Source organism: Gigantopelta aegis, chromosome 6 (genome assembly GCF_016097555.1).
Source record: "Gigantopelta aegis isolate Gae_Host chromosome 6, Gae_host_genome, whole genome shotgun sequence".
NCBI classification, from domain to species: Eukaryota; Metazoa; Mollusca; class Gastropoda; order Neomphalida; family Peltospiridae; genus Gigantopelta; species Gigantopelta aegis.
In genome coordinates this window covers 77,310,988-77,331,402 of record NC_054704.1, presented here as the reverse complement: position 1 = coordinate 77,331,402, position 20,415 = coordinate 77,310,988, and the positions used below count along the sequence as shown (strand labels likewise).

The window sequence follows — 20,415 nt, the reverse complement described above, 5'->3', positions numbered from 1 at the left end:
GTGACTAGGTCATGACCTCGTAACAGCTAATCACAAGCTCAGATGTGATCTCTATTGAAGGCGATATTATTCTATACAATGGGTCATCTCTTACACAAATGTGTAAGAAACATGTACGAATAATAATAGAAAATACTTTTTAAAAAATACTATATTAATAATTTTCAATCACATTGTTCTCCAGTATTTAAATAAAAAAGTATGAATAAAAGATTGCTAAGTTGCTAATCTATTGGTAACACCCTCGAGCAGTACATAAAAATGTTGATTTTATAAGGAATATTTTTGTGAATGGAGCTCTGATGCAGTAGATTTGGTAACAGCATTTTATATAACTATTTTAAAATATTTAGTTTTTTAGTGGTTAAATAATGAAAATATAAACTTGAAGGTGCATGCAACCTACTGCATACACATAGCAATTCCGGCTGTCACAAAATATGAACAACAGGACAAAACAAAATAATCATTTTTGAACATAATCAGTAAAAAAGCCACAAATTTAAAGTGATCTATATCGACTGATCTTGTTCTAGCAAAATACACTTGTATGTCTATAACTATATAAATTTTGAGTGGCATTGACTTTTCACACATTTTCCATAACTGGTTACGTAAGACACTATATGCAGTCCTTCACATCCGAGGTGCGCGATCACACTTGCATGCCTAAGCGCACCCTAATTTTATCTCTGAAGCGTATTTTATCGTTCACCTAAAAACATGGCTACAGTGCACCTCCCACTGACTATTTAAACAGAAGGTGCTTTGAATACTACTATAATTACATTGCTTCTGAAATTGTCAATGTAAAGAAAGAAAGAAAGACATGTTTTATTTAATGATGCACTCAACACATTTTATTTACGGTTATATGGCATCCCACAGACAGGGTTAGTACATACCACGGCCTTTGATATACCAGTCATGGTGCACTGGCTGGAACGAGAAATAGCCCAATGGGCCCACCGACGGGGACCGATCCCACACTGACCACGCATCGAGCGAACACTGTACCACAGAGCTACGTCCCGCCCTTCGTTCAATGTGTGCTATTCACAACTTCTTCATGTCAATATGTGCAAGCTTTACTCAAGATCTTTCCTATATTTTTTGCAAATCACTCTCGCCTGGGGCTTATGGGGAGAGTAGTTTATCACTCGCCTGATATTTTCAAATATGAAGGACTGTTTATGTAGATCCTAAACCTCCAATATGGCATGGTAAACAAAGATGATACACAGCACTGTGTTCGATGCCCAATGTACAGGCCCTACAGCCATTTCTGTCATTATTACAACCAACACAGCACACCAAACGAAAATAATCTCTATGACGTGGCGGCGTCCTGTTGCTTGGAATCTCCGAGATTTTTCTCAGCAAACGCCGTGGTTGAGATGGACGAAAAAGATGGCGGTGTTTGGAAGACCGAAACTTGAGGAAATAATGAAATGTGGTACATTTTCTTAAATCTATAATTGCTTGTGCAGGAATACGTAATGTGTGTTTTAATAAGACTACAAATTTATACAAGCTTATACAAATTACAACATATTAGAAAATAAGTGTCATGGGGCATTCTCAAAGTTTGACTTGTTGCTCTAACTTGTAGCATTACAATCAAATTGTACTGTGATAATATCTAACTTTATGTCAAAATGTTTAGATTTCATGGGTCCACAAAACCTGTTATTGTTTAAACTATGACCAGTTAATAATTGTTTTATTTCATAATACCATCAGAACATTTTGGACATTTGGCCTCGGTGGTGTTGTGGTTAAGCCATCGGACATAAGGCTGATAGGTACTGGGTTCGCACCCCAGTACCGGCTCCTACCCAGAGCAAGTTTTAATGAATCAATGGGTAGGTATAAGACCACTACACCCTCTTCTTTCTCACTAACTACTAACCACTAACAACTAACCCACTGTCCTGGATAGACAGCACAGATAGATAGGTGTGTGCCCAGAACAGCATGCTTGGACCTTAATTGGATATAAGCATGAAAATAAGTGGAAATGAAATGTACATTCATATTTTCTATATTTCATTGAAAATTTGTATATACTTATATTTCCTGCAAAATGGTTAAACAGACGAGCTTTGTTTGACGTCACAGAATCTTATGACATAACCTCAACAAGTCACTAACTACAAGTTTTTGTGAAAAGTCACGTAATGAGAATGCCCATTTTAGTAATGGCACCTACTATACACAATTAATGGAATCAGCATATCATTACCAACAAAACCAGTCATGAATACTGAATAGTAATTGAATACAATGCATTATTTGAATTTAGTGGTGGGGCATGTACAACTAATATCTTCTTCAACTTGGTACTCTGGGAGAGTATTGCCATATCTAATGTATAATGTAAAATAGTGTACTTTTCAATACTGTAGGTGCCCATTCTAAATGTAGCACCCCTCCCTAAATAATGTAGTTGCCCCTCTTAAACGCTGCATGCCTTCCCTGAGAAAACCCTACATCAACTCATGAATATACTTTAGTTTTTATAATTTTTATTGAATTAATAATTTCAAAAACAAAATAAACCTCTTTTTAAACATAGATTTACTTGATACTTAAATTGAAGTATTAAAATATGTCATCATTGAATTTTTTAACTAATACATAGTTGTCATGGTATAGAAATGAAGAATTTCACATTATATTAAGGTTTTCTTCAAAATAAGGAATGATGTAAACAAATGTCCCATTTGTCAAGTTGTGTATATAATGATTTAGTCTAGATGCTAATTAAAATCGATCTCATACAGATGTTGTCTAATTGAAAGCTGAATATATATACAGAAGTAAATTCAAGATAAAAGGCAAATCCTCATTGTTATAAATTGCAGAATGTATACAAATTACAATAACAAATACCGTAATACATTTTTAAGTGATATTTGCCAACAGCTACTATAGTCCTGTTCAGTTGTTTAGACCCTAAGTATTTTGCAAATGTTACGTTTAATTCCTATTCAATCCTTGTTTTCTTTACATCTGCATGAAAACAAACCCAAAACCTGACAGTTTTTATATACAATTTATCATCTAAAATGCACAAAGTTGACTTATTTCCATTTTATAAAAATCTCTGTATGTTTTCAATGCAGTATTGTTCTCCTATATCATATACTGCTATAGGAGTAATTGGAAAGTGTTTTATATTAAGATAATGAGAATGGTAGGCAGAGGGTGATACGACGTAAACCACTTTACACACTGATAATTTTCAAAAACAAAAATCTCTTTATTCTGGTGAAAAATCTATAATGAACTGCAATGCAAAACGCCATTTTTTTACAAATTTAACACCAAAAAAAGAGAACCGTAAATACAAACACTTTAAACTACATGACATCATTTTGTGTGTTTGCCAAATCATGATGACATCATATTTAGTACCAACAAGGTTTGTAAGTATCAAATTATCCAATAGCATTGTTCATTAGACCAATGCAGAATATTTCCCACTGAGAAAATATGGAAAATATTTTCCTTGTTATGAATGACTGCTGGTGTAATAATAAGTATATTCAGCTCTGGAGTATGATCACACCAAAACGTGTTTTCGTTGATAAATATCCCAACTCAACATAAAAGTTGCAGCTAAGGAATCTGTTTATAAACACTGTTAAAGGAAGGGACAATCAAGGCATTTGACCTGGTATGCATATTCAACAATATATAATACACATTATTGCTTAATATCAACAAGTATAATCGTATAGTTAATTAATAAAATGGTTAAATGTGACGGCTATTATATATAACGGGCGCAGCCATTTTGTATCATCCTAGTGAATACGCCCTCTGGCGAGCTGGTGGTTACGTAATACCTAACATGTCACGTCAGGAATTAGTCTTCGAAATGAAGAAACAAAACATACCTGATTTTTGCGGATGCATCGCAATATTCTGTAATAAGTCATCCCAGTAAGCCAGCAACAATTATATATTTATGTTTAATACAAAATAAACCACCATTGTCAAAGTGTTGAAATAACTGTATTATGGTTTGTACATAAATTCTTAGCTAATTGGTCTTTTCTTTCCGTGGCCTGTACCTGTTGTACCTGATTGGCAGGTGTATATTCAGACAGTTCCCAGACACTGTGTCTAGACACACTAAAAAGACATGCCTCTTTTATTAAGATCACAGGGTATTGTGTTAACCGTACGGACACCCCTCTAATCGTAATCGACCAGCCGTCTGCTTTATTACTGTAAGAAATTCTGTAAAACCCTTGATTAAGTAGACTTTCCCATCTAAAATCACAAAACTGACCAATTACATAGTCCCAAAGAAAAGAAAATTATCACTTGGGTATCGTGAGTGGTCGTTTTTGCTCGAACATAGCATACCAATAAAGGCTTAATAATATGCATTTGTTTTCTTTGGATTTTTAAAAAAAGAAAAATACTATAACTCCATTTCGTTCTATTGATGCAAACTGAAATATATTTAGTTAAATAGTTTATTATACTATCAAGTTATTTATGTTGTTTTACAAGTCAGGTTGATGAAAGCGAAGCGCCTTGTCATAAATTAGAGCGTTTGTTTACACTGTGCATAGAGCAGATGGACGGAGCTGACGTCACTTCGCCCCAAGCTATACCACCAGACGTCACAAAACCGAAACAAAATGGCTGCCCCCCGTTAGCAGGAATAATCATGTTTTTTTATTAACTCTAAAATTACGCGTTTTTTATTTGTTAAAGTGTCAGTATGTGTTGGTGGTCCAGGTATGCATCTTTTCAACACATAAATCTCTTGTTTGAGTTTACTCTACCTTTAAGTGTTTATTTAATCTAAATATACTTACATCAAATTCATCATTGTTTCCACTTTGAAAATGTTCTTCAGTTGCAAATCCCAGTGGCAAAGGTCCTGAGTTGCCTTTTTGACCATAAACTGTGATGGTAACCTGGGCCAGAGTCCCTGCAGTTGAGAGCTCATTGGTGCTTATCCATACTTTCCATCTACCCCCTGCAGAACACAAAACAATAACAACACTGTATTAAAAGAATTCTCAAAACACCAGGTGCCAGTGGAAGCATTAACAAATAATATTATAGTTACATGTAGAATTGTGAAATTACATTATGTTACATGTATAGGCTGCTAATTTAGATGGATTACATGCTTCCTCGAATCCCTAAATATCTATATTAAATCATGCTTATGATTCTGACGGGATCCTAAAAACAATTCCCCAAATTCAAAGCCCGATGTAAACACGGGAAGAACAGTGGTTCCTGGGTACAGAATTGGCTTGAGGTGTCATGGGTCATGCAATCAATGTTCACTGATGCATTAAAGGCCATGGCATGTGCTATCCTGTCTGTGAGAAAGTCCACATTACAAATAACTTGCTGCTATTACTAATAAGAGTAATAATATGGTGAAATTGGATTCCATGCCATTCTCTTTATCAAGTGCTCTTGACATTTAGAACTTGCTGATTGAGCAATGAGCTGGTTATCTGTTAAAGAATCATTCCCTCCTTTTACTCAAAACATGTATGGACATCCTGAGATAAATTAAAAACACCTACATGAACATGTAATAGTAAACAGTGGGATAGCAGTTACTTCCAGCAGAAATTCTTATTTACTATGTACACATATGAATGTTGGTTGACAACCTTAAGACTTACTGATATCTGTGAAGTCTGCTTCTTATGTCTAGAGTTTGTTAACTGCAAATTAATTACTACAGTAACATATATGTATATTCAGGCTGATCTTATGGTTAATTTTTGTTTGTGTTGGAAGTTTAATGTGTTTTACTAGTACTGGATAATGACCTGGATTTAGTCATTTCATTCTGTAAAATAATCTGTAGCAAGGCTAAGCCATCGGACTACAGGATGGTAGGTACAGGGTTTGCAACCTAGTACCGGCTCCAATCCAGAGTGAGTTCTCAAGGGCTCAATGGATGTAAGGTGTAAGGCCACTACATCCTCTTCTCTCTCACTTACCACTAACCAACTAACAACTAACCCACTGTCCTAGACAGCCCAGATAGCTGAGGTGTGTACCCAGGACAGCGTGCTTGAAATGAATGAATGTAGCAAGGTGAGGGTTTTTTGCTTTGTTTTGATGGGCTATTTGCAATTATCAACATCTTCACAAGCATGCAGAGAATACACTTTCCCACCCACCCATCACCCACTCTAACCCATAGCATACAGTTGATAATCATGAACAGTCATTAAATAACAGAAATTTCATAATAATTAAATTTAATGCTAACATATTTATAATTTGAAATTAAATTCTATCATACATACTTGTTCGCTGAATTCGGTTTCGACGATCTCTGACTTGTGAAGCAACGACATCTCTGTTGCGACTAGGTAGTCGATTTCTCCTGCCAGTGGACATTCCACGGGTAGGTGGCTGGGGGGTATACATGAAACCCATCATCGACTTGAAATTCTCCGTTCCTGCAGCCACATACACTTCTGGCCCATTAAACACTTGTTGCAAACTAAGTACCTGAAATATATTCAGTATACATGTAATTTATACACACTATAACTTATAAGGGCTGGATATTTAATACTTGGGGGTAGGGAATTTGAATATGAATGACATTGTTTGTTTGTTGGTCAGTATAATTTTTTGAGTGTGTAAATGTTATAAAATGTTCTGTAATAATCAATTGGAAATATAGGTAGAGAATATTTTCAGGGTATATATTTAATAATGTACAGCCAGTACAAATTTATGTACATGTAAATAACATTTGTAACATAAGTATATACTTTACAATTTTTTTTTTTTTAAATAATTATTAGAATATAATTTTTTTTTTTTTAAATAATTATTAGAATACATGTATGATGTAATAATAATAATAAATACTAATAATCAGTGTTGCTTACTGGTCTTCCTTCAATTGTGTACAGCTTCCTAACAGCAAATTTGAACATGTCACTTATATCCGATAAAACTTGATCGAATGTCTGAGCTGTCCTTCGATTTAGCAACAACATCTGGCTGTATGTTGGATCACCATTCTTCATTACCCGGATTTTCTTAGGTCGTTTATCAGTTCCCCCACCAAATATTCCAAACCGACGTCTTTTTCGTGGTGTGTCTTCAAATTCATATTCTGCAAGCATTGCATTTAATTCCCTGATTCCACTTTTTGGCTTGGCGATATGCCAAAGGGTGGGAGCGTGGACACGCTCCACTTCCATTCTCCTGGCCTGAATCCTACTGGACGAGCACACATAATGGCCTGCGTCTGCAAACCTGTCGGTAGCAGTTATTTTGTCTCGTCCGCGAGGAGTAAAGATACTTCTTACGCCATATGGCAGTCCCGGAATCTTTTTGGAAAGTTCATGATAAATTGGTCCAAGGCTCTTGTAATATTTTGGATTGATGGCCATCTTGACGGCACCAAATTTATAATCATTTTCTTTGTAAAAGTAGCACGTCTTTGCAATGATTGGTTGGTGGTAGTTGTCATGGTGGTCGTAATAGTTTGACGATTCATTGTCATTACTGTCACTGGCCATGTTGAACAATTTTTTTACTTCATCCAATGCCCTGACAAATCATCCTGAAAAAATTGTTAAATGAATGAATGAATGACAGGAAATGTGTTTTTCAGTATTGAGTCGCAATTTGTTACACAATTTTAAAACATTAAACAATAGTTGCTAATCAATTTTCAATTAACTAGAAATAATGCTAATCAAGATTTTGAAAGCAAAATGTTCCCTACAAGCCTATGAAAGAATGCATGAAGAATGAATTTACAGAATATATATATATATATTTAATCAAATATATTAATTGACTATAATCTGTTTGTATTGAAAATAGGGGAGGGGTGAACCAGTACATACCACGCGCCATAATGATCATGGAATGTCATTATGTGCCAGTCCAAGACACTTTTCTCAGTTTGTTTAAGATAATCTAAGAATTGTGAATATGTGGCACTTGAAATATAACGAGAACTATGGATACTCTATCAATATGACAGTACACATAACCTACCTTTAACAAAGTACATTCTTGCCATACGTGAATTGCGAACCTTATTTTATTCCCATATTTTGGTATTACATCGGTGTAGCTGTCAAGTTCCAAGTTCCTGGCAGGTTGCCGCTCGCGCTGGTTTCTAATCACGTGATGTAAACTAACTTTGATTTGGTCAATTTATTATAACACTAAGTCATTTCAGCATTTTACGCATGTCTATATTCATTTGAAAGGTTGCTAAATGTTATAATCTGGAATAAGAATAATAACACCAATAATTCTATTGATCTCGAACAGCGGTATTTGTCATTTTGTTTATTAGTAACAAAATGGCGGACGAGCTTTTAAACAGTTCACAGATTCAAGAAATTTGTACTAGAGAAGTATGCATATAAAAAGTTATTAGTTGTAATGCTAATAAAGTGTTTTGCTATAATAAAAAATGTCTTGGATTTCATGCCTAAAATGTTTTTCTATGTTACGTGTTAGTAAAATTATTGAACTGTAGCAGTTATCGACCATATCATTTGTCCGTATATTGTCAAACGGGTTAAACTATGATAGTTTTGGAAATCAAGGGACATTATATTCCATAGTTGAAAATACACTACCAGTACTCACATATGCATCCAACCCCCATCTCAATGGATTTCCACAAATAGAGATCAACTTATCTGGTGCCTGGAATTTGTTTTGGATTTTGGCGGGACTAGCCCAGTGGTAAAGCACTCGCTTGATGCGCTTGGTTTGGGATCGATCCCCATCGATGGGCCCATTGGGCTATTTCTTGTTCCAGCCAGTGTGCCACAACTAGTACCGGTATATTAAAGGCTGTGGTATGTGCTATCATGTCTGTGGAATGGTGCTTGCTAGTAATGGAAAAATTGTAGCTGGTTTCCTCTCTATGACTGTGTAAAAATGACCATATGTTTGACATTCAATAGCTGATGATTAATAAATCAATGTACTTTAGTGGTGTTGATAAAACAAACTTCTTGTTTTGGATTTTTGTTTGTTTTTAATTTAAATAATATTTATTTCCTCACATCAAATACAGCAGTTTGGGATTATCCAAAGGCTAATGCCTGTATTGAAGCCTCTCCCTTCACTTGACACTACATATATTTGATAAATCAAACGTGCGGAAGCAAACAAATAAGATTATTTCCGTTATGGTTATCAAGGAGGGTAGACAGTTTCCTGTCCTGGACATAAGAGCCGACATTAAGTCGACACCTGCACCCATGACAGGCATGCATGTGCTACAACAGCTTGCTCAGAATGTACACTTTAAACCCTATGACCTGACCTGACCTGAAAGATAGAAAAGTAAATACGGGATCAGAAAAAAACAAGGAAAGGAAAGATAATAAAACAGATGAATGGTTACTTATTCTCGAAGGAAGTTCTGAAGCAATTTAAATACAGAAATATTTTCTTGAACACTAAGGTTTGGATCACCAAAAAATGGAGTATGTCGGTTAAGATTACAATCACTGGGTAAATGGTACGTATTACGAGCTACATAGTAGTATAAATTTGTATAAATTGGGCAAAAGCATAAAACAATTTCAGCATCTTCAACTGGGTGACCACAAGTACACAAAGGGAACATTTATGACCATTTAAATCACTGGTACCCAAACAGAGTTAACTATGGAGAATCTGAATATTGACTTCTATAACCTTCATAGAAATAGCAAGGTACTGTTGGGTCCTATTTTTTAATTTGTATTTTAAATCTGTGTAATGAAGGAAAATTTCTAATATCTTTTAAACTGATAGTTGAGGTTTTTATGTTGTGCTGATTTTTTGATTTTTATGGGGTCTATTGCTAACTGAATACTTTTAATGCCAATTGTAGGCCAACTAATTTCACAAATTCAGTCATAACTATAATAATGACATGTTATATTCATTGTTCACATTATAATGCTTCAACAGTGTACCTTTTTATGTCACATGTAATGTCTTTATAGTTAAAATATAGTAACTGCCTAATTAATTATGTTCAGGTAATGACATTAGGTTAATATGTTGTCACGACTTGTGGTTTTGTACTAATATTTGGTAATCTGTTAGCTTTACAACATTTTGAACAGTTCTATAATATTAAACAATAACTAGTGATAATTTTTTTAATTTGTAGAAGCAAGAGGGAAGGCTGTTACTCTCCAAAGCTTTAAATCTGCATCCAATTGATGAACTAGACGATCTGCGAACAGTGATATATGTTGACTACCTGTATGACAACATCAGTTTTGCTGCAGAAAAGGGTTTTCCTTGGAGTCATATAGAAACTGTGCTGTCATTTGCAGATGATTTCTTAAAAATGACAAAGGGTATTTTATATTATTTTTATGGTACTTAGCATTGTTTACAATAGTTTACAATACTATTTAATCTGTTATTTTATTTTCAAGTTGAAATTAATATTAATAAATAGTATTTATTTCATGTGTATGAGAGATATTGAGAGAGAGAGAGGTACTTAATCTATAATATCATATGAAAGGCTTTTCTAAGAGCTTCTAATCATTTTGATCACTTCTTCTCATTAAATCTGTACTGCTGACTGCCATCTTTGTACTGATGCCGCATAATGCAAGGATCTTTTTGCTCTTATGTTCATACAATTACCATATTATGCTAAATATTGTGTTCACTGAATTCAACACAGAAGTGGCTACATATAAGTGGCTATATATAAGTGAATAAGGGATGGCTTTATACACTTGTAATTATGTTTTGGGGAAAGCCTAATGAAAAGCCAGCACATCCCATCCAAACTTTCTCATGCTAAGCACAGGTTATTCTAGTATATATTAATATTAACTGTGTTATTTTTATCTCAACCACAGTTACAGTCAGATCTAATGAAATACAGTAGGTGAATCTTGAGGAGGGGTAAATTTGTGTCCCCAGGTTTAAAAAAATGTTGATATTTTAGGATTTTTTTTGTGTAACTTGTAAAATATATTTTATATCTATATATGAATAATTTATTTTTAGGATAGATAAGGCACATCCTTACAAGTTGTGATAAATTCTGTGCAGCTATGAGTGTAGTGTTAACACCATGCTGTAACAAATTAATTATCTTGCGGGCGAGACATAGCTCAATGGTAATGCGCTCGGCTGATCCGCGGTTGATCTAAGATTGATCCCCATTGGACTATTTCTCGTTCTGGATGGTGCATCAAGACTGGCTGTTAGATACCATTTATCATATGAAACCAGGTTTAAAATAAATTTGAACATCTTTTTTAACTAAAACATATTTACAACCAGGGGCAGGATTTAGCTCAGTCAGTTACGTCACAGGATCGAACCACCTCTGTGGATCCATTCAACTCATTGAGCTTTTTCTCGTTCCAACCAGTGCACCATACATGGTCAAATGCTGTGGTATGTTCTTTCCTGTCTGTGAGAAAGTGCATATAAAAGATCCCTTGCTACTGATAGAAAAATGTAGCAGGTTTCCTCTCTAAGACTATATGACAAAATTACAAAATGTTTCACATCCAATAACCGATAATTAATAAATCAATGTGCTCTTGTGGTGTCGTTAAGTAAAACAAACTTTAACTAACAAACAAAATGCAATATTGAAAATAGTGTTTGTACACAATAGCATTATATAAATTCATATTAAGCTATAAAAAAAAGAAAGAAGTCCACACTATTCCTTTAAAACTATCTAAACAATATTGTTTTACATTTTTGTAGGCAAGTGTTTAACAGAGGCTCTCAGCATTTTCAAGTCAGAGTCAGATGTTCTAGCAGCAAAACTTGGTGAGAGGAATTTCAAAGTTTACGCAGATTTCATATTTTCTACATTCATGAGGCATTATCAACTATTCCAGTACGTTTTTACCCGGGACCAAGAGAAGCAGATACCTCATGTCCGTGTGGATGTTGTCGTTCCACCTGATGCCCAGGAGATGTCGACCGCAAAACAGATAGATGTGTGGAATTATGAACAAACTCTCCTAGAGCTGGAAAGAAAGGCTTGTGAAAAGGTCAATCAGCAGCTGTTGTTGAAGGAAAAGGTCACAGAGGAGGTCAACAGTGTAAAGGAGAAAACGTTCAACAAGGTGTTGGACATTGAGCCGCCCATCACAGAAGAGGTAGGTTGATCTTTGTAGGAGGTTTCGTCTTCATCCTTTTGTCAGGGGCCAGGACGTAGCTCAGTGGTAACAGTGCTCGCCTGATGCGCGATCGATCTAGGATCGATTCCTCATCGGTGGGCCCATTGGGCTATTTCTCGTTCCAGCCTGTGCACCACGACTGTTATATCAAAGGCTGTGGTATGTGCTATACTGTCTGTGGGATGATGCATATAAAAATCCCTTGCGGCCAATCGAAAGAGTAGCCCATGAAGTGGTGACAGCAAGTTTTCTATCTCAATATCTGTGTGGTCCTTAACCATATGTCCGACACCATATAACCGTAAATAAAAAGTGTTGAGTGTGTCGTTAAATAAAACATTTCCTTCCTTCATCCTTCTGATTTTTTTTCCACACTGCTTAAAAATATTGAGTTAAAACAAAATTATATAGCTTTATCATGTACTGTTATAGATCAAGTTTGACTTTCATTGAGCTGACATTTTGTGTATAACTTTTATCACATACTGTTACAGATCAAGTTTGACTTTCATAGCAATTAACTATTTTTCACAGAGTTATGGCCCTTGAACTTCTGTTTTTAAAATTAATTTTAACTGGATTTTTACCTGGATATCCAATTAAGGAACAAGTACACTATCCTGGGCACACACCAGGACAGTGGGTTAATGGTTAGTAGTTAGTGAGAGAAGTTAATATAGTGGTCTCATACATGTAATTCCCACTTCACAGTGAAAACCCATTCTTAGATCTGATAGGCCCTACTGGGAAATGAGCCGTAGAATTCCTGTAGCTCCGTGATCAATCTCGTGAACCATCACACTTTATACTGAGCTACATTTCATTTCATTTCAACATATTTCCATGCTTATATCCAATTAAGGTTCAAGCACACTGTCCTGGGCACACACCTCAGCTATCTGGGCAGTCTGTCCAGGACAGTGGGTTAGTTGGTTAGTTGGTTAGTGGTTAGTGAGAGAGAAGAGGGTGTAGTAGCCTTACACCTACCCATTGAGCCCTTAACTACTCGCTCTGGGTTGGAGCTGGTACCGGGCTGCAAACCCTGTACCTACCAGCCTGTAGTTCGATGGCTTAACCATTGTGCCACCGAGGCCGGTACTGAGCTACAACCCACTCCAATGGTGAACCCCCACAAACATAAATACATGTATTAATAATGATTTTTTAAAAGGTTGACGTCAGTGTTGAGAATCATAATTTTTTTAAAGGGACCAAGTTTGTTGCCATTGTTAAGATCTTGCCGACTATCAGTGACTGTATATTTGAAATTTGCTTCTGATCATCCTACTGTTTATACTAGGTCAAACTTGATTTTATTTCTTAGTAACATATATATATATATATATATTTGTGCATACAAAATTCAGTTTGGGCTGCTTATAAACATTAGTACAACCAAAAACATACTGAATTATAAGTAGACACTGATATTCTAAACACGAAACTATATTTGGTATGTAATATTTGGTCATTAAAATATTTTATTAGACAGAAACACCTTACAATGGCAGCAAATTGCGGACAGTCTCTTTTAAAGTGTAGAAATGTAATGATTACTGTGATGTAAGATTTCCCATGGATATGTATTAATCTACTTCCTATCCTTTTGTGTGTAATTTGTTTAGGTTGTTAAGGAAATCATACAGGATGTGTTACACACCTACATGACGTCCATCTCGTCAAACATTCAGTTATCTATTCGCGAAGCACAAGAAGACCTGGAGTTCAAGTTGGAGAAGACGAGCTTACCTCGACCTCAGGTCTTGGGTATGTTAACATTTCTTTTTTAGTCCCCTACCAGTCTAACCAGAGGAGACTATAGGTTTCATCTCTGTCTTGTTTGTCTGTTCGCATGTCTGTCCATCTGTCTTTCTGTCCATCTGTCCCACATATAATTTTCTAGATGGTTTTTTCACAATGTGTTAAAGTATTTACTTTCATGGCGATTTACCCATTTTTATGAGTTATGACCCAAGATACTGAGCCGAAATTTTGTATATCTTTTTTAATCATGTACTGTTACACATCAAATTTCACATTTATAGCGATTAACCCATTTTTTGACAAAGTTATGGCCCTGGGTCCCGTTCCACGAAGTGATCTTAACACTAAGATCATCTTAAGTGCATTTACGGTGATCTTACAGCTAAGATCGCTTCGTGGATCGTGGCCCTGGAACTTAGGAGATACGACAGTTTGTTTTCCATACGAAATTGTTTTTGTAATGCCTGAAGATATTGAGATGAAATTTTGTATATAGCTTTATCATGTGCTGTTACAGATCAAGTTTCACTTTTATGGCGATATACCAATTTTTTACAGAGTTATGTCCCTTGAATTTAGGAGATACATTCCCCTAACGGGCCAAATTTTTTTTTGTATTGTTTTAGTAGTATTCTCAGAATTTCACAGGTCTCGTCGTATTTAATGGCAGCACCAACGGCAATTGGCGTATCTGCGATATGAATTGCTGTAAGTCAGGGTGTGACGAAACATGCTCTTAATTTCTTTTCGCCTGTGGCGATATTAATTGTTTTAGAGGGCCGTGGGCAGGTGGGCACTTTGTTACGTAATACCTCCGCGCGACGGTGGTCGAGCTGTTCCCAATACACACCCAGACCAGGTGCGGAGGCCATGTGGCCAGTAGTTACGTAATACCTCCGCGAGTTCTGTTTTACGACCTTGTTTTTCTAGCGATTGGCGATAGGTATTTGGTACCGCCTTGTACCCCCAGGCGATATTCTGATTTTTTTAATAAATAGCTAGGATTTAGATTGATCAGGGAGAAACATATTGGAAGGCTTCCAGGGAACGTTAGTCCGTTTGGACTGGTAAATATATTATTTCTGCTCTGTTGTATAACCTTCATGTGATTGTTGTGACTTTAAATATTTTAATACTGTATTATACCCATATTATTTAGACAGTGTTTCCGGTAAACTGACAAAGTAAATTGTAGGCTTCACTGTGCTAAAATTATTAAAGCTTAGCCAGTCATCCTAGAGGACCTAGGTAAACTGTAGGTTATTGTCTTTATTGTGATAGGTACCAGTATTAAGTCTGTATTACAAGGTTACTGAATGAGTAGTTAAGGGTTAATTAAAAATTAACCAGTTAGGAATAGAGTTGTAATTCCTTTATTAATTAAGTTCCCCTGGAAGCGTTTCTCAATTATCACATGTGTGGGTGTTGTGTCACGGTGAACTGATTAGAATATTGTGTAAACTAGACACCTAGTGATTAACTAATTAAGTGATTAGTTCTGGGTTGTTATTATTATTGTTGTTGTTAATTAATTAACTGCGGCAAATATATTTGTCAGCTTAAGGTTAATACAGATTCCAAAGTGTATTGTGTTTTGTTGTGTTTTCTAGTGAACTAAACGTGCTATATTATATATAATTTATATTAAGATCTATCTCTGATTATACCTAGAGACGAGCCACTCAGGTTTTTGAACTGCCCGATACAGAGAGATCTAATAGATATATAGTTAGGAGAGATATTTGGATAATCTTGTTTTATTCGGTTACGGGTATTATAGGATCCCCGTGACACAGGGTGTGAGCATGAACTATTTTATCATGCCCCTGTACCACTAAAGTTTCAGGCATATCTATCACGGGTCCGATCTCTGGATAGGGATCTGACCAGGGACAGAACATAAGTTAGGGATTTTACCAATGGCAGTTTTTTGCCACTGGATAAAGATTATTGATGTCAATTGAAGGGAGAATGTTTTGTTTTTAATTTATAGTTTATTTGTTGTAAACGTTACTGGTTCAAAATTGCTGCAGGCAGCCTCAAAATTGTTATACGTGAGCATTTTGCCTGCGGCAAAAACTTTTAAAAGTTGCAATAGGTAATACTAATAAATTCTTAAGTTCAAAGTCGTAGTTTTCATACTATAACCTGTCCTCTCAGCCTTTGTGCATTTTCCCATTTATAGTAAGAATAGACTGATCTGAGCATCCCAACAGCCAATCATTGGCTACAAATCAGAATCTTCTGTTGTATCCTGTTTTCAGTCAGGTCATGACATCTTCATTGTAGTCATGAAAATCAACCATCTGACACATGTGTGTTTTTCAAACATGTCTTTCTTGGGCAATCCCATGAACTCCACACAAGATCTACCCAAGACACCTGTTTCAGGGCTTCAATAATTTTTTATAAAATCCACTAGCGATGGGATCAGTAATTAAAAAAAATTACTAGCAACAATTAAAAATCCACTAGCCCTATTTTACTTCAAGTAATTACAATTTTACTAATAGTAATAATCAGACAAGTCACCTAAAGAGGGAGATAGAGTGGGGGTGGGAGTGGGGTTTGGATATTTGTATTTACAAAATAGACTAAAATGGAGCATTTGACAACTTTTTTCCACTAGCCATCGGGCATGCAATAGTAGTTATTGACTAGCCCAACATTAAATATAACTAGCCGCGGGAGTGGGGCTACCATAATCTAGAAGTTCTGTGTTTTTATTATAATATTACATTGCTTTTTTGTTTTAATTGCAAATATCTGATAATATGATAACAGTTTATTATTGATTCATGTCATAACCTTTTTGCTACCTAATTATGGTTTTTTTAATGGTTACAAAATGGATCATAAAGGAAAATGCCTAAAACTTGAATTTTTGGTTTCTTTTAAATTTTATTCATTTCTTTGATTGGATCATAATGTACGGTCATTAAGGTTTAACATAAATTAAATGAATCAAATATGAGTGTGCAACTAAATACAGAATCATAAAATAAATAAATGTATACTAACAAGAAATTGCCACATCCACTGAAATTTTTATAGAAATTTGTCTAAATCCAAAACAAATAAAGCATATATATTCTAAACAAACACAATAGTTAAGGGGAGATAATTCTTCTGACCTCTCCATATTGGGCACATCTTCCTGTATTACATTACATTTATTACATTGTATTTAAGTTACTGATTTGTGCATATGTCAGAACACTTCAAGTGACTGTGTAATTGGAATTTCTTTCTATCAGTCTGGGCTAGCTCTAGGTGAACAGAAAATCAATGATCATTCCAAAAAATTAGTTCGCCAAGTTATGTAAATTAAAACCTCCAATTGTTTTAAAATTTTGCAGTTGGCAAATTTGGTGAGTTTCCAAATCTAGCCCTGCATCTATAGACTGACTTCATCTCATGTTTTTTCTTTGTTCCTGCACCAGGCCCTCCACCTCGCTATAAACTGAAGACCCCTCCAAGTGCTGGGAAGACGGGTAGCACCAACTCTCGACGCAAGTCTCGTGCATCAAGCAGAGGAAGTCGCAAATCAATCAAGTCCATTAAATCAGCCAAGTCTTGACAACTGAATGTTTATTATCAATTTGTGCAATGTGATAAATGACTAAAACTAGACTTTTAAAGCATGTTTAATTGTTTGTTGTTTTCTACTATTGTCATGGGGTTTTTTTACTCAAATAGTACAATTACTTACTATTTTGACCGTTTTAATGAGGATGTTTTTTCAGTTCTATGTCAGATTTTCAGCATGGATTGTGCCAGAAATTATCACATGGGAAATGAGTGGGATGGGGTTACAGACAAATATTTAAAACCCACATTGACAGTATAAAAGTAAATGATATGCAACCACAGAAAAACATATACTTGGATTTTACACTCACCTTGATAAAAGATATTTGTAGGGTATACCCCACACAAAAGCATGTTTACCTGTAGCCCCATCATGTGCAAGTCATTAAATAAAATTCTATTAAAACCCATCGTGTATAATAAAAACTTTTCTCACTGATAATTTTAACTAAGAACTAGTTGTGGTGGGTACAGGTGTGGAGTGTTTGGTTGTTTTGGGATTTTTTTTAGAACTGAATATTTTTCAACATATACTTTATGTTTGTGCCTTAGGGAACATCTTTCTAGACTGAAAATATTTATGAATAATATATATTTAAATATTTACTTCAGTGCCTGTGATATGTATACTGTTATTTAAAATAAAGTTGTTATACAAACCAAAACCTTTTAGAGTCCAGACTCAATCTCTAATGATGTCACACACATACAATTTGTATGGTGTTGTCATGACATTAGTGTCTAGACTCTAAAAGTGTTATAAGCACCAGAACAGGTGTTTCTTGTATATAAATGAGTATACATTTTGTATGTTTTTAAAATTTATATTTATCTTTTGTCTGTTATACATGTTGGGTTTTTTACTGTGACTGTTTATGAATTTCTTTTTATGCAACTTGAGAAGACAGTGTGTGCCATTTTGCTATAAATACAAAACAAATGTATTTTTTAGACATTTGGAATGTTAAAAAAACAAAACAAATATTTTTAAAAGTATTTTAGACAAAATTAAGTAGAATTGACTTTCTAAAAACAATATTTTATAATAAAAAATTAAGTTATCATGGAATTTGAAAAATATTTAATATTTTATGTATTAAGTTGTCAAAATTCTTAATGTTAAGGGGAGACAACTAATAAAATAACAGACTTTCATCTCAGTTTAAAATGTTCATGATTGAGTAACAACACATGGTAATATTAATAACAATATGATAGTAGCTTAAAGTGACAAACCCAAGTTTTTAAACACTACGATGTATTTTTTACTATTAGAGCCATTTTGATAGTTAAAATTAGAAGTTATGTTGTTTAGATTATCCATTTTCGAACATCCAAAGTGTTTTTGGTTATCCAAGGTTTTGAAATACCCCGCAATACAGTTTTCATAATTCTATTACAATTGTCTGAGAAGTAACAGTTATCGAGGCAAACTCTAATCTATTTTAGATGTTATATGCCCGTTTAAACCTGACAGACTTCAGTTTTACTCTATTAAAATGTTATTCAGGTATGTTACAGGTTTGTAGATTAACCAAACTTAGTGCATCCATTTTCACGGGCTAAAACTAGCGTCTGTACCTTTAATACAAAGAATATTGTGTAATATATATACTGAACTTCACACACATTGTTTTTGCTTCCTATTTATTGCACAAGTTTATTTTGTGATCTCATGGTATGTTCTTGTGTAAAATAAATTAGTACAATAACTAGGAAGCAAGTATTTATCACATACTTTGTGTTATTTTTATACAATGATGGTTTTTAATTTAACGTCATAACTACACTTTCTTAAATCTATGATCAATATGCCTTTCATGGATCTACTTAACGTTAAGAATCATACTCTACAGCAATCTTGTGTAATGTTTCAAATACGACATGACATAATTTGTACATCATATAATGACATCAGTTAAAAAAAGGCACCAACTCCAGTAAAAACAAAAAGGGAATTCCCCATTTAACAGTTCTGATCTAGATTGCACAAATGTGTGATACAAGATAAATTTATCATACGGTTTGAAAATGCCTTTATCACTATAGTAAGATTGAATAGGTATGTAACAAATATTTTTTGATGTCTATGTCGATTCTTGAAATGTGTTTTTAGTCATATAATTGTCTTTAAAAATGATACTCACTGGATATATAATGAGAAATATGTTATTAAAGAATGATTGTAAAATTCATTTTCATTTGTTTTTCTTTTGTTTTTCTTGTCTTCTGTCAACAGTTCACATTTAAGCCGATATATGAGAGGTGGGTGCTTTTTTTGTTGTTGGGGGTGGGGGTGGAGGGGGTGCATGTAGGTTTTTTTTAATTGTCCGCATGATTGACAATATCATGGTTAATATATGAGAGATACCGGTACAAACAATTTCATGGAAATTATATCCGGTTTTGAAGGTGTTTCATCTCCTTGAGTCTTCGGTGTGGATGGTGCATATAAAAGATCCCTTGCTGCTAATTGAAAAGAGTAGCCCATGAAGTGGCGACAGCACATTTTCTCTCAATATCTGTGTAGTCCTTGACCATATGTCCAACGCCATATAATCGTAAATATAAAATGTGTTGAGTGTGTCGTTAAATAAAATATTTACTTCCTTCCTTGTGTAAAAATGACACTTTAGTTTACTGTTGTTATTAGCCACATAGTATAATCACTTGGCAATTCTTAATGATCAATATATTCAGCAGTTGAATGAAGTGATTTCGTAATATTTATAGAAATACATGTCCTGACAATGTTAAAAGCAATGTGATTGGGTGTTTATAAAATTAAATTATAGGCGTATGGACTCCCCTTTTTTAATTTTTTTGGAGGGGTGGGGATGCAGGCCGATTTTCCCCCTGCATTAAAATCTGAATAACAAAATTTATTCTT

The 20,415-nt window shown here is 34.6% G+C and overlaps 2 protein-coding genes across 2 annotated transcripts in view; one reads left to right on the top strand and one right to left on the bottom strand.

Moving 5' to 3' along the window:
- LOC121374734 (lipoxygenase homology domain-containing protein 1-like) overlaps positions 1 to 8,155 on the bottom strand; it is a 102,552-nt gene extending 94,397 nt beyond the window's left edge. Inside the window, exons 1-4 of the mRNA XM_041501842.1 lie at positions 8,035 to 8,155; positions 6,909 to 7,591; positions 6,312 to 6,519; positions 4,842 to 5,005 (exon numbers count right to left, since the gene is read on the bottom strand). Of these exons, the coding sequence (XP_041357776.1) occupies positions 4,842 to 5,005; positions 6,312 to 6,519; positions 6,909 to 7,547 (1,011 nt within the window). The 5' untranslated portion in view covers positions 7,548 to 7,591; positions 8,035 to 8,155. The remainder of the gene's footprint in view (positions 1 to 4,841; positions 5,006 to 6,311; positions 6,520 to 6,908; positions 7,592 to 8,034) is intronic.
- A 57-nt stretch (positions 8,156 to 8,212) lies between these two features.
- On the top strand, positions 8,213 to 19,720 carry LOC121374223 (uncharacterized protein C8orf74 homolog). Its single transcript, XM_041501222.1, has 5 exons — positions 8,213 to 8,402; positions 10,169 to 10,361; positions 11,749 to 12,149; positions 13,796 to 13,937; positions 17,378 to 19,720. The coding sequence occupies exons 1-5, from the start codon at positions 8,349 to 8,351 to the stop codon at positions 17,512 to 17,514; spliced, it is 927 nt and encodes a 308-aa protein (XP_041357156.1). The 5' UTR covers positions 8,213 to 8,348; the 3' UTR covers positions 17,515 to 19,720.
- Positions 19,721 to 20,415: the final 695 nt, after the last annotated feature.

Bases quoted from the DNA above. Each gene is read 5' to 3' on its own strand.
- LOC121374223 (XM_041501222.1), top strand. From the start codon at position 8,349: ATGGCGGACGAGCTTTTAAACAGTTCACAGATTCAAGAAATTTGTACT. The intron at 8,403-10,168 runs GTATGCATATAA...TTTAATTTGTAG, and splicing joins AAGAAATTTGTACTAGAGAA to AAGCAAGAGGGAAGGCTGTT. The intron at 12,150-13,795 runs GTAGGTTGATCT...TAATTTGTTTAG, and splicing joins AGCCGCCCATCACAGAAGAG to GTTGTTAAGGAAATCATACA.